The sequence below is a fragment of the Micrasema longulum genome, unplaced genomic scaffold (assembly GCF_059751315.1).
Source record: "Micrasema longulum isolate JH-2025_06_02 unplaced genomic scaffold, ASM5975131v1 h1tg001813l, whole genome shotgun sequence".
Classification (NCBI taxonomy): domain Eukaryota; kingdom Metazoa; phylum Arthropoda; class Insecta; order Trichoptera; family Brachycentridae; genus Micrasema; species Micrasema longulum.
This window is the reverse complement of record NW_028278987.1, coordinates 338,750-353,691: the sequence shown is the minus strand read 5'-3', so window position 1 is coordinate 353,691 and position 14,942 is coordinate 338,750. Positions and strand designations below refer to the sequence as shown.

At 31.7% G+C, this 14,942-nt stretch overlaps 1 protein-coding gene across 1 annotated transcript; it reads right to left on the bottom strand.

Annotated features, from left to right (window-relative positions):
- Window positions 1-7,887: 7,887 nt before the first annotated feature.
- Window positions 7,888-13,167, bottom strand: LOC148273892 (coiled-coil-helix-coiled-coil-helix domain-containing protein 7). Its single transcript, XM_088238004.1, has 3 exons — window positions 12,960-13,167; window positions 12,749-12,847; window positions 7,888-9,419 (listed from the first exon to the last, which is right to left on the bottom strand). Exons 1-3 carry the CDS (start codon window positions 12,993-12,995, stop codon window positions 9,312-9,314), a joined length of 243 nt encoding a protein of 80 aa, XP_088094130.1. The 5' UTR covers window positions 12,996-13,167; the 3' UTR covers window positions 7,888-9,311.
- Window positions 13,168-14,942: the final 1,775 nt, after the last annotated feature.

Below are 14,942 nucleotides of genomic sequence, written 5' to 3'. Positions count from 1 at the left end.
GGTCCATGGAAACAAACCCACAGTTCTCGAAGCATCAGAAGCCTATTTAACACGCACCGCTTCCGAAATAACGTCGATTTGTTGGCAAGAGTTACCATTAACAGGGCCGACAGAAAGTGCTACGTAATTACTAGTCACAAAAGGCGTTTAAAAATAAAATGAACTTAAAAAAATAAATGTTTATTTTTCCCGCTTTCGAGCACAATAAACTCATTCAAAAAAATATTTGCTTCTTTTATTTTAATAAAAAATGTTTCACGCTAAACAAACACACGATACTCAAATTTAACATTTTTCCGAATCGTAAAATATCTGAAGGGCAGAGAATCAAAACCCGTCATGATTATTTTTTCTTTTACAAAATTTATCACTAAAAATGCCACAAATTTCAAAAGAAAACGATTGACAAATTTTGCTGAAAAAAGAAATATTAGGTTATTTATCAAATCTGCGTTAACTTTGTGGAATAACATGATTCGATGTATTAAATATATGCGAAAATCATCCAAAAACAGAAAAAAATTCTAATGCATGAAGCCAATTAATATAGGGAACAGGAAATCAAAATGACATAAACTCAACTTTAGTTTACTTCACAAAAGTCAACAGATGGAAGAGTTGAGGAAATGTGGACGTTTAAACATGGGCAGAATGGTGAATGTTACACAGTGTGTATAGTGGCCACTTAAACCAGCCAATGACAGGTCATGAGTCCTGTAAATGCCTAGACTTCCACATTCCCTCCTCAATTTTTTTTCCTCTGTTGCAACAAATTTCTGAAATTATCGGTGATGACAATAACATGACTACAGTCGTCTACATCCACATATCCTGGTGCCATCTTTCTAGATATGTTTCCCCTGGTAAACAGTCGCATTTTAGAGCTCAACTTTACAGTATATTATGTAGGCCTTTATTCAGCAGTGGAGAGGAAGAAGAAATCGGGCAAACTCTGTTTTTTTTATATCAAAATATTTTGATGTTTTTTTTTCATTTAGGATTAAAATTTTTAAAGAAATGGGGGTTTTCATTTTTATGGTAGGCCGAAATGTGTCTCGATGTTATATTTGTAAATATACAATCCATGTATTATATAAAGTTATGATACATACATACTCGGAGTTATCTTTTTTAAATATAATTTAGCTTCAAAACTTTCCTGTTTTTATGTCAGCTTCGTGGTTAGCATGTTAAACTACCATGCTTCAGGTCGTGGTTTCGATTCCCAGCAATGTTGCCGTGATATATTTATTTTTGAAAATCTTTATCAAATCAGTGTTTTGTGCACCACGAGGTCAGGATAATGGATTGAAATTTAATTGTTTAATATAAGTTCTAGCATTTAAAAGGTAGTCAAATGCGCTAACAACTAGACCATGAGGCGGGTTCAATTCTCGACGAGGTTGACGTGTAATGTACTAACACCTGAAGTGTAAGACTGATTATCTTGCCTTCGTGCAATAAAAAATTATGAAGATATGTATACTACGATTGGTATACCACTGCAGTGGCCTATGCACCAAAAGGTGTGGTTAAGGTAATGATGGTGATAATTTGACATAATGTACTAAATTAGTAACAATGTATAATTTCAAGGTATAAAATTAATTACCTAGTCGAATTTCAAAGTAAAAAGTCTATAACTTTGTATAGTTTCAATGTAAAAAGAAATTACATTATGTAACTCCAAGTTACATAACCCTGTATAATTTGAAGGTGCAAAACACATTGTCTGGTATGATTTCAAGGTACAAACGTAATAACAATGCATAATTTCAAGGTACAAAATTAATAAACTTGTTTAACTTCAAGGGAAAAATTCAAGTATTTACAGTAGGGCCAATTTAATAGGTCACATTTGACACTTCATCAAAATTCAACAAATATTATTTATTTTTTCGAATTTAGAACTGCACAATTGCTTAACCTTTTTCAATTACGATTGCATATTTATTTTATTTATTTTATTCAGATATTTAGAACATTACAGAAAAATACCCAATTCATTCTAAATACAATAATAGATCACAAATTACAGTAGATAATTATGTTATTAAAATAATATAACAAAATGTAAAAAGAAAAATTAAATGTTAGAAAGTGCTTTCCTAAGGGAAGGCCCACTGTCGTGAAATATGTCGACATCCGAGGCGATGCGATTAAGTAGCAAGATTGCTCTACCAACCGGCATAACCATTGGCAGGTTGGTTCTGCATCGCGGTAGGTAAAACAATCGATGCTGTCTTTGTCGAAGATAGTTATCAGGTACGAACAGACCCACATCCATCAGAATTTCTGAGTTATGTATGCGACCACCGATCACCTGGAAAAAGTGAACACCCAAATGAACGTCCCTCCTCCTCCATAATGACTGATAGCCTAGCATTCCCAGTAAAAAGTCAGTTGGAAAGAGCCAAGGATAATATCCACACTCTTTAAGGTACAGATAGCGCAGAAATTTTTTCTGCACTCTCTCCACCATCAAAGAGTATCGAGTCTCATGTGGCGACCAAATAATGGAACTAAACTCCAAACGACTTCTTACCAAGGAATTATACAATGTCCTCAAAATCTGAGTGTTAGAAAAGATCTTGGCATTTCTAAGAACAAAACCAAGCATTTTAAGGGAGTCATTACATAGATTAACTATATGAAGATTAAAAGATAACTGAGCATCAAACAACACCCCGAGATCTCTGGACGTTGAAACCCTTTCAAGTCTTACTCCGTCCATGAGATAACGATAGTATATTGTTTTGGATGCTCTTGTGTATGCTCTTATTGTAATAATCATTGTCATAATGTCATCAAAAGAAGGTAATTTTACAATTTACTTTCACTAATAAACCATTCTAAACATAATAAACTTTTTCTGTTCTAAACGTCGTTACAATGTTGCATCAGTGAACCCTTTTTCTTTTTAAGCACTAGGGATGTTCTTCTTCTTCTTTCTGTGCCATATCAGGTCTCCCCGACGTTGGCGATCACTCTAGAGTAGGCATTCCGGTCCTGCGCCAACTGGAACAGCGCCTCAACCCCACGCACTCCCGTCCAGTCGCGGATGTTTCTCAGCCAGGACATCTGTCGCCTTCCAACCCCACGCTTTCCCTCGATCTTTCCCATCATAATAAGCTGTAGAAGCGTATATTTGCTTCCGCGCATAATATGGCCCAGATATGCGAGTTTTCTCTGTTTTATTGAGACAATAGTTCTTTTTCGGCACTGGCTCGTCTCAACACCTAGGGATGTTACCCAGAAAAATCGAATGTTGATAATTTTGTTAAATTATGTACTTATCTCATTTTATTCCTTAAATTTACGATAGAAAATAATAATGGGACAGGGATTCGACTTATGATTTTAAAAATAAAATTACAGTGCCTATAAGTACATTTTTATAGTAACTAAATTCAATTCACATATATTATGTTTGAAGTCCGAATCGATTCATTCACTTTAATCGATGTTTTTAAGCAGGTCACCTCACTATGAAGCTAAAACCGACAAATGTCAAATGTGACCTATTAAATTGGCCCTACTATAGTATAATTTCAAGGTCCAAAGAAATAACCCTTCCCAATTTCAAGTTACAAAACAAATAACCTTGATTTCAAGGTACAAAAATAATAGCAATAAATAATTTCAAGGTCCAAAAGAAATAACCCTGCATAAATTAAATTTGTGTAATAAATACCCTTGTTTAATTCAAGGCAAAAATCAATAATTTTGTATAATTTCAATGCACAAGAAAAATAACCCTGTATAATTTCAAGGTACAATGAGATAACCTTCAATTTGTATATTAAATGCCCTTGTTTAATTTAAGGTAAAAATCAATAACTTTGTATAATTTCAAGGTACAATGCCAGACCCAACGTTGCTAATCTTTTGTTTTTTTTATTATTTTAAAGCAGAACATATCAATTAAATAAAATATATGTTCAATAAATTAATTTAATTAATAGTCAACTTGTTATAAATTGTAACTATTATAACTAGTTAATTATTATTACATATTCACCAAATACCTGTACATTATTATATTATAAGTTAGTATATTTTTAATTAAATAAGTTGAGAACAAGATGCATGCTTCTGAGTGTTGAATAGGCGTTGCTTTTAATATATTTAAATATTAAACTTAAAGATTGCCTCTACAAATGACTGCCATTAAAAAAAACCTCATTCCTTGCTTGGCAACATATGTATATATATGTCAAACTTAAATGTTCAAAACATAACATCCTGTATGATTGAAAGATTCAAAATAGAACATCGGTGTATGATTATTGATAAAAAATATAATATTCTGGGTGGTTGAAAGATTCAAAATAGAATATCACGTATGATTTACGATTCAAAACAACCTGTATGATGATATAAATGTTAAAAACAGAACATCCTGTATGATTGAAATATTCAAAATAGAACATCGGTGTATGATAATTGATAAAAAAATATAATATTCTGGGTGGTTGAAAGATTCAAAATAGAATATCACGTATGATTTACGATTCAAAACAGAACAACCTGTATGATTCCGAAAGGTTTAAAACTCAACACCATGTATGATTCGATAGTTCCAAATGGAACATCCTGTATGATTTAAAGATTCAAAATAGAACATCCTGTATGATTCGAGGGCTCAAAATAGAATATCCTGTAAAATTGAAAGATTCAAAACAGAACAGCTATGATTTAAAAAGATTCAAAACAAAACATTATGTGTGATTTGAACGTTAAAAATAGAAAAGCCTATTTAATTTGTAATTTTTTTTTGCACCACAACAGACCAGGAGGCCCAATTACAATTCGAAATAGAATATCCTGTACGATCAAAAAATTCAAAATAGAACAGCCTGTACGATTCGAAGATCCAAAATAGAATATTCTGTATGAAAGATTCAAAGCAGAGCACCTGTATGATTTGAAGGTTCAAAATACAACATTCTGTAGGTTCAAAAGTTCAAAACAAAACAAGCTGTATGATTTCAAACTGAAATTATTCCAGGTGTAACCAACACGAGAAAAAAAACTTCGAATAGTATACGGAGATTTTAATTATAAGTATTGTAAAGTAATTTGGCCTAGGATATTTGTATTTTCATGTCTTCCAAATTATATCGTATAAGTGTTCAATGTATTAGCTGCAATGATGTTTAATTTAATAGACATGTTACAAGCACCAAAATGATAGCATTTAAATTAGCCATCCTTGCTTTCATTCTCTAGCGGACCCTTGCCGTGGTCAGGTGTGACACTGCGAAGAATAATTCCGCCGCGAGTGACGAGAAAATACTTAAATTAAACTGCAATTGAAAAATGGAACAGAAAGATATATTGTTTCTTTCGTAGATACGATCATATTCATTGAATAAGTAATATTTTTAGTATCTTCACTCCTGACATCCAACATTTCTATCTTCCTCGTAGAACATTTGTCCGACCTCTGCCAACCACTTATCTACACACCACCATTCATGCTCTGGCAGACAAGGCGTAGTGTCAACGGCTGCTATTCACGAAGCTGGGTTTGAATTGGTTGAACACCCCCGTATTCACCTGATCTAGCCCTAGGGCTTCCAGTCTCGACACGAATTTGAGTTTCGAAACTAAAACGAGACGCGGAGACCAAGTCTCAATATTTTGAGACTTTTCTAGACTTGATAATTCGTACAAAAACATAGCATACTTTTGATGAAATAATTTATTAAAACTAATACAAAACGTACCAACCAACTATTGCTGTATCACCAAACATAGATCACAATAGACAAACTGAAATAACATAACAGAAAAATCTTCTTACATAAATCAACAAGGGTAAAGTCAGCTTTTTCAGCAGTGCCATACTAAAAAAATTGATACCATATAAACAAAATTTATTGAAAAAAAATATTGTATGCATTTTATACAAATTAATATTTTTTTTCGTGTTTTTAAGGTTAAGTACCTACATACAATTATTTAAACATGTTTTTTTTTTTAATTCAATTTTAAAAAAACACACTGTGGAATTGATTGAAAAAATATATAATATTTTTAATGAAATCATAGGTGAATATGAAGAAAATAATATGAACATGAATAATCCCCAATTAAGACTGTTTTCACAATTTTTCTGCAGTTTTTCATTTCCTCACTTTAGCGTTTTACTCAGTTTAACACTTTTCACTGCTCCCTTGAAAAACGTAAAACAGGGGTCTTACTGTATATATTTTTGATTGTTGAATCATTCTTACAGATCGGAAGCCAATCGACAGGCTTATGAAAGTCCTGATGGATTGGCATTAATAATTTATAAGTACAAGTACATTGCAATGAACTTAATCTAAATAATCCTAGAAACTTTTATCAAAATTATAGTAGGTATGGTAATGGCATGATCTAGGCAGACATGGCAAGTGTGTCATCCTTAATCCAGGAGTGATAACACCGCTTTTTTCCTGAATGCCTTTGTTGTAGGAACACCTCGACAGTACTGTTGAGAGAGATTTTCTCAACTGTTCTAAGGATTTTTGGCAGAAGGGAAAAGAATCTGACGTTGGTTCTAAGATTTCCTACAGCAAAGACAGCATTGGTACGTAAATTACGGTGAGGCTAATCTGAGCAAGGATATCACGGGCATCTAAATATATAATTAGATATTATTTTGTGCAAGAATATTAACCCGGTGTTAATTCAAAATATACACAAATTTTAAATTTATTTACTCTCGTACCTACGGAAATTTAAAACCGCTGGGTGTATTTTTTTATTACTAGCATCCCTAAATACATCTCAAATTTTCTCTGCTTATCGTAATCAGCATCACATGGAAAAATTCATTTTTAGTTTGACACTTGGGGTGGTATTCTGGACGATACAGCGCACATAGAGAACGCTTTTTTAGTGCATTTAACATACTAACTCAATAACAGAGCGCGCTACACAGTTCAGAATACGAGTCCTGGTTAGCTATAGCAAACTAAGATGACGCAAGATCTATTGCCTCCCAATTTGTGTTATTATTATTAAGCATGTGTCGCAGTGAAACACTCAGACTAATTCTTGTCTGTCCTTATAAAGAGCCGTATTCAATTTTGTCAATAGGGTATTTTCACAAGTCAGGAATAAATTTAAAAAATATAATATATAATTAGAATGGATTTTTAGGATTCTAATTATATAAATATCAATATTAAATACAACTTTTCATTTATAACTTTCGGGTTTAAAAATGAGCACATACAAAACGGCCCGCAGTTGGCATGACGTCATTTTGACATCACGCGTTATAACTACCGACTGCGCTTCTAATAAACATTGTGTACAATTTTGGTGCCAAAACGTCATACGTGCTGTTTGTCCTACAGGGCGCGAAATGTCTCGTTTTTGGGTAATTCAAAATTTGCATATTTTAAATCTTTCTAGAAAATTTATCAGAAGTCTCCCGAAAAAAATATTAATACTGTTATCATCGTAATGTTTTGCTTATTTAAAAAAAAATATATAAAAAAAGCATGAAAAGACCCTATCGATCACAATATCATTATTCTCACTTCTTCGGATCACAATTAGCTTTAAATAAAATAAAAATTGTTTCAATAGCCTAAATTTATCTTTTGCATCCAAGTCTTGTGATTTTTATAGATAAGCTAATGGAAAGAAACTGTGTAGCTAACAATGGTAATTATATAATTGATTGATATAATAAATGTTTTTGAAAACAATATTTTTTTATTTATAAAAACTTTGCATGGACATTAATTAAAATTCCACTTCTAGCAATATTTAAAATCACGTTTTTTCTTTACTTAATATTTAAAACAACATCAACCAAACACATTAGTGGAATACCTTATTTTTATGCTGTAAATGTTTTCCATCTTAATAAAAAGCTGTAAATTTGGTCAACATTTTGTTTTATTCAACTTTATAGTATAAACTTATTGTTTTAAAGTATTGGCTAACTTATTTCTTAAATAAATGTGAGTTTATTTAAAAAAATAATATATGTATGTACATGTTCTGTGAAAAGGCAGAAAAAGTCACATGTGTAAAAAGTATAATGTTACTCAACTTATTTTATAGCGAGTTGAAGCATGTTGTGAATTATTTTTAACTGTCTTCAAATAATACGGGGACCATGAAGAAAACGCAAATTTTCGCACAAATCCACATTCTATTTGTTTTGCCGATGCGTTGTTAATGTAACTGCACAGTTGACCATTGAGATTTGAGTCTCTGCGATAATTCCTCAATGGTAAGTGAAGGATCTGTCTCAACCAGGGATTTTAAAATCTCATCATCAAATTTTGAAGGCCATCTATATTTAGGTGCATCATTTAGATTTCTATTGCCCAATATGAGCCCTTGAAACCAAAATGGATATTTACCATTTTAATGGCGCTAGTGGCCTTGCTAGCATTCAAACCCTGGAACCATACAGTGCCTGATGTACCCTTTGTCAATTCCTGGTTTGGACATTTTACCCTTAACAATAATAAAGATTTTATTACTTGTACATAATGCCAAACGAGAGTTCAAAGCAGAAAAACTTCACCTGTCTGGACACAAACTGCACTCGAAAGGAGGGTCGTAAAAATGATGTCGGCCTCGTGTTGTAATGGTCAGCGCGGTTGCCTATCATGCAAGAGGTCTCGGGTTCGATTCCCGACTTGGTTGTTATGAAATATTTATTTAAAAGGATGTTTTCACACTAGAATATTTCATAGTCCCTGGACTGATACCTGAAGCGTAAGACTGATTATCTTACCTTCATACAACAAAAATGATCAAAATACGCTGCGATTGGTGTATCAATGCAGTGCCCTATGCACTATTAGGTGCGGAAAGGGAATGATGATAAAGAGTAATAATAATTATTATAAAAATTAAATTGAACATCGACAAAATGCAGAACCTTTCTCAGATGTTTATTTATTTACTTAGATTATTATTTTCTGAATTGTAACTATGTTCGAACATCAGTATTTCTTCAATTCTTCCATCTGTTGTTGTTTGTGAAGTAAAAGAACTCGATCCTTTAGTGACATAAGTGAAAATAAATAATTATTTTACCTACTAGGACACGCCAGACAGTACTTTTCATTTGTCATGCACCGCAGACCAGTCGGTTTAAACAACACAAATGGCAACATTACTTATCGATTAAAAATGCACAGAACCTCGATCTTATTTTGAAATCTGATAATCACAAAAACATTTACCGGAGTGCAAAATTTACTTACAAATTGGTGAATGAGTTTTTTTGCCTTTGCACAGTAAATGTGTTTATAGTATAGTTTATAGTAAAAATATATTTCGTATTATCTTTTAAGGGTGTTCAAATATTCCGCTTTTACTGCTTCTCTGTCCTTCAATTCTGGCAACTCGGGAGTTATTCCGTTGCTGCGTCTGTGTCTTTTTATTTGCCCCTGAAAACACAAATTTACTTGCTGTAAATTTTATTCAAGAAACACAGTAAACGTAAAAAATTGGAAATATATAAAATAAATTAAACATTATTTTTATGGAACGGTGAAATTTCCAGTAAGTATTATGATATGTGCTGAAGTATTAAGTTACAATGAGGAAATTCAGTGCTGTTGGAAATTGGATACAAAAAATGTTTTAACAATATGACTATGAATTTCCGTTCCTTTCTGTATAATTTTAAATGCCATACTTTTTAAGTTATTCGATAATTTCCATTTATTCTAAATGCCAAACACTCAAAATCATTCATCCAAACTATCCTAAACCACTATGATACTTTTGAAATGAAATTATACTTTGAATTTCTGTACCTCAGAGGCAGACGGATGCAAATCCAGAATTTTATGAAATGACATTTCGATTTTCGTATCCAGTTTATGATTATGTTCATTGATTTTGAAGAAATTTAAGTCTTAAAATGAAAGAACCAATGTATTTAGATATTGAAAATACAAATTAATGTTCTGATTTATTGGAAATTACTTAGAGAAACTAGATTCTTTAGGCTGTTGTTGAACATTTGACGTTTGGATTTGCATCTGTTTGCCTCTGAGGTACAGATTTATTCTTTACAGGATTTTCTCGCTGCTTTTAACAATTTTACAATAACACGGCATTTACAATATTCTGGAACGTACAGTTTGTAAAGTCTAAAAAAACTCTCTCTTACACATTTTATGTTTTGACGTTTAGGACAGTTCAGAATTGTATACAATATGCTACAAAAAGTACCCGCTCGGTACCACAATACAATTTATTCTGTGTTTATGAATGACATCCTTGTTTCGGGGGTTTTTAAAATGTTTTTCAGGTTTTTTAATTTGCATAATAAACATTGTGGGCCTCGTGGTGTAGTGGTCAGCGCGTTTGCCTACCATGAAAGAGGTCTCGGGTTCGATTCCCGGCATGGTTGATACGAAACTATTTTAAAGAGAGGAGTTAAGGACTAGATTTTCCTTAGTGGGAGGGATTTGAGTGGGAAACTCTTTGATGATTTTCCAAATGCTTGCGTTTACTGTTTACCATATTGATGTGCCATATATTTGTTTTTTTATTGTTATTATTATTGTTGTGTTTTCTGATCCTATAAAATATTTATGATGATATATACTCATGTGTCTGTGTCAACTAATGAAGAAGTTCAGTGTCTTTTTTTATTTTTTTATTTGTTAATAGACTATTAAACTAAGCCAAAAAAAAACATATTGTATTATCAACGTGTGACGTCAGAAATTGTTCTCAGTTAGTTCTTCCCATTGGTTTGTTTACGGTAAGCCAACCGTATATCCTTCATAGCTCTCACATCACTGGTTGGTTCATATGAACCAGTGACGTCAATCAAAGTAGTGCGTTTTTATTGAAAAATTTATTTTTTTGTACGTATTCAAGAAACTTTGCTGTACAATTGAATGCTCTAATTTTTACCGCGCGCAAGAAAACATTATTTGTATCCAATTTTCCGTAGGGCTGAAGTTCCTTATTGCTCGTCCCAACTCAACACAGGACTTTTAGTCCCACGGAGTTAGGACTTATGTCTCTCAAATAAAGTGTAATAAACTGTAATAATAAATAAATAAATATTTATTTAAAAGGGTGTTTTTACACTAGAATATTTCATAGTCCCTGGACTGGTACCTGAAGCGTAAGACTGATCTTCATGTAACAAAAATGATCAAGATACGCCGCGATTGGTGTACCAATGCAGTGCCCTATGCACTATTAGGTGCGGAAAGGGAACACTGATGATGAATACATTACGAGTGGGTGATATCAGATCGGTTGAACACTAACCTTTGAATTATAAACATGTCTACTAACAAGAGGAAGTGTCTCAATTTGTGAAAAAGTTGAAATTATTTGTGAAATAGAATGTGTTGGGAAAAATGCTTAAGTTATTGTAGTAAAAAGTTTAATGTATAAAATAAAAAGTAAAAAAATTCAAATGTTTATTTATCTGCATTTGAAATTTGGAAAGTGGCATGTTCGTAATTTGTATATTAATTAATTTATTTGTTTACTTAGTAACAATATTTTTATTTTTTAAGTGAAAAAGAAATATGTGCGTACTTATAATTCACCCAAATATTTCATTTGAGGGCCATTTTCAATGAGTTGCAAATAACTCACTATTAGAAAATGGGAATTAAGTTGGGGTAGAGTGGGATTCGAACCACGGACCTTTGATCCGTTAGTCATAAATCACAGTAAAATTAATTAAATGAAATTATGATGACATGTGATGCAATAGAATAACAATCCAGAAAAACAAAGTATAAATAATGAAATTCCAAAGAAGAATATGTAAAAAAATAATCGGAAATAAATATTAAAACACAAATTATACTTTGCTTCATATATGGCTACGCTGATGACTAAACGTCAAAACATTGTTAAATTAACAGTTTATTAACAATTCAGGTTGCAATAATTTTTTAAATTAAAATCATCATTTTGGTTTCGCGTGTTCCTATATATTTGACGTTTAATCACAACGGGACCACAACCCAATTCAATGGTGCAACACAAATTAACTGTATTGTCCCATTTGTATCAACCGCCTTTATTAAAAAGCAATACAATGTAATTGCTCCAAAAATATTTAATGATTTATTGCCAAATTTAAAAGACTCAAAACGTAAAACAAATTTTAAAATAAAAATAACTGCACATATAAATAGTGTGGAGAGAGATTTAAAAAAATATACATGTAAATCAAAACACGTAGTACTTTATATAATTGGTACACATATTATTTATATTTTTATGTATTTCATTGCTTTATATTTCTTTAATTATATATTATACTATATTATTTATGTTTAAGTAACATGTATTCTTGGCACATATATAACACACATATAAAATAACGATTTTTAATTTCTTTCATTTGATTAGCTAGGCATTTATAATTAAGTAGTTTCAGTTTTTCTTTTTTATGTTATTGTTTTATTAGTATAGGACTACTTATGCTCTAAAGATAGAAAATCTCCATCTTAGAACAGGCTGTGCCATGTTAGATGAAGACTATCATAAACAGAGAACACTCCGTTTTCATTTTACATTAATTGGTTTTATATAGATTCCCTGTTATTAAGTATGTATATTATTTTTTTGCAATAAATTTATAAATAAAATAAAAATGCTGATTGGATTTTAAAAAGCCTTTCTCTCGTATAACGAGCAAATTCACCTATCGAATATTAGTAAAAGTTGTTTGAAATGTATATTTAGTATCCTGTTTAATTTTTTATATGACTTCAAAACTCACCCAGAACCTCTTGCATATTTTGTAGTTTTCAAATTGCCCTTGACATTTATCTTTATCGTAACCGTTGGTGTCCATGCATTCACTGGATTGAAGGTGTTCCTAAATACACATCAAATTAAATATATAAACAAAAGTTACATCACATTATGTACACGTATTTTGATGATCTAAATTTACATTTTAAGAAGAACGAATATTCATAATATAATACCTTAAAACACGGATTAGTTTCGTCGTTATTTGGCATTTTATAAAATTACAACAATCATAAGACTTTCTTCTAAAAAAAATATTCAAAATTCTTCTATTTTATAAGCGAAATTTATTCATAAACCCGATGTATCTGTAGTCTGTGATAAATCTTATTCGGTATATTTTTTAGGTTGACAGTTGTTGTTGACAGTAGTAAAAAATAAGTGACATCCAATGGTGAAAAATTCAATAACTTGATTTTTCAATAACTTGTTTTTCAATAACTTGATTTCTTCAATAACCGAACCATTCAGTTGTAATAAACGAGTGGACATCTGTACTCTGTACGCTGTACGCGAATTTTATTTTGATATTTATTTTTTTACTTAAATTACTTGAATCAAAAAGAAATTCATGTATTTATTTCAATAAACCAACCAAAAAAATATGATGTAGCCACGCCACTATCCCATAAACGCGTTCCGGTGTTCAATCAAATGTGTTGTTTAGTTTATAATATTGCAATATTATTATTTATCTACCCCATCATAAGGTTATTCATAATTAATTGGACATCACTAGTGGAAACAGACAAAAAGTATATGTTACAGCAGCTGACCTAAAATAACCTGACGTAAGAATTAAAAATGGGGTTAGTTGTTGTAATATTATAAAAAAATCTTCGCTGAATCTCGATGCGCTCATGTTATTGTTATAATTTATTTATTTTCATTTAGAATACCTTAAATAACATTATAATTTTTTTGACGATAACTCTTTCTAATCCAACTTTGATTCAAAAACTAATTTAATTTTAACTCTCGTTAAAAACTTTCAGGACTTAGGAAAAGGTAAACTTGTTAGTTATTAATAAATTTAGATCTAAATCAATCCATAGGGAAGAAATCCAGCCTGTCTTCAAACATTTAGACATACTTAAAGCATTATTGATTAAACTAACTGGTATAAGAAGAAGTATAAAAATTGGAGAAATGTTTTCAGGCGTTGCCTAGTAGATGAAATGGTTCAGCCGGATAAATCTCACCCGCACGATTCAAGCTCTTTTACTTCACAAAAGTCAACAGATGGAAGAGTTGAAGAAATGTGAATTTTTAAACATAGGCTGAATGGTAAATGTTACACTGTGTGTAAAGTAGCCACTTAAACCAGCCAATGACAGGTCATAAGCCCTGTAAATGACTAGACTTCCATATTTTCTTCTCAAAAATGTTTTTCCTCTTTTGCAACAAATTAAGAATAAAGTAAATGATTATAATAAGTGAAGGAAGAGTGCTTTCATATTTATTTTTTAATTTCTTACATGTCCAGGGTCCGTATCCCAATGGGAAGATAGCCTTGTAATTGTGGCCTAGTTTCTTTAAGTATTGAGCTATTGAGTAAGGGGGTGAGCGCTCTCACATCACAACCAGTGGCTCTCCGAAGTGTGGCTTTTTTTGTGATAAGAAGAATCACATTTACATAGAACGTGAAGAGGTGTTTCAATATCTGCCCTGCAGAACCTACATCAAGTTTTACAAAGGTACATAAATATCTTAAATAAAAGTGAAATTATAAGTGTCGGCCTCATGGTGTAATGGAAGGCGTGTTAGCCTACCATGCAAGAGGTCTCGGCTCCATGGTTGATATGAAATATTTATTTAAAAGGGTGTTTTTACACTAGAATATTTCATAGTCCCTGGACTGGCACCTGAAGCATATGACTGTTCATCTTACCTTCATGTGACAAAAATGATCGGGACGTATCGACGATTGGTGTACAAACGCAGTGCCTTATGCACCATTAGGTGCGGAAAGGGAATGATGATGAAATTCAATTCAATTCATTTATTTAAATATAACATATTCTTTACAAACATACATTCAATGCGTACATATTATAAAAAAGAAAAAAAATACATGAAAGAGATTCATGTCAAAGTAGTAGGAGAATCCTGCTCCGGAAAACCCCTTCGGATACATGGAACAGATCAATGTCCAGAGC

Coding starts and splice junctions, on each gene's coding strand:
- LOC148273892 (XM_088238004.1), bottom strand. CDS start 12,995: ATGCCAAATAACGACGAAACTAATCCGTGTTTTAAG. Junction 12,848..12,959: donor AAACTAATCCGTGTTTTAAG/GTATTATATTAT, acceptor ATGTGTATTTAG/GAACACCTTCAATCCAGTGA. Junction 9,420..12,748: donor AAATATGCAAGAGGTTCTGG/GTGAGTTTTGAA, acceptor TTGTGTTTTCAG/GGGCAAATAAAAAGACACAG.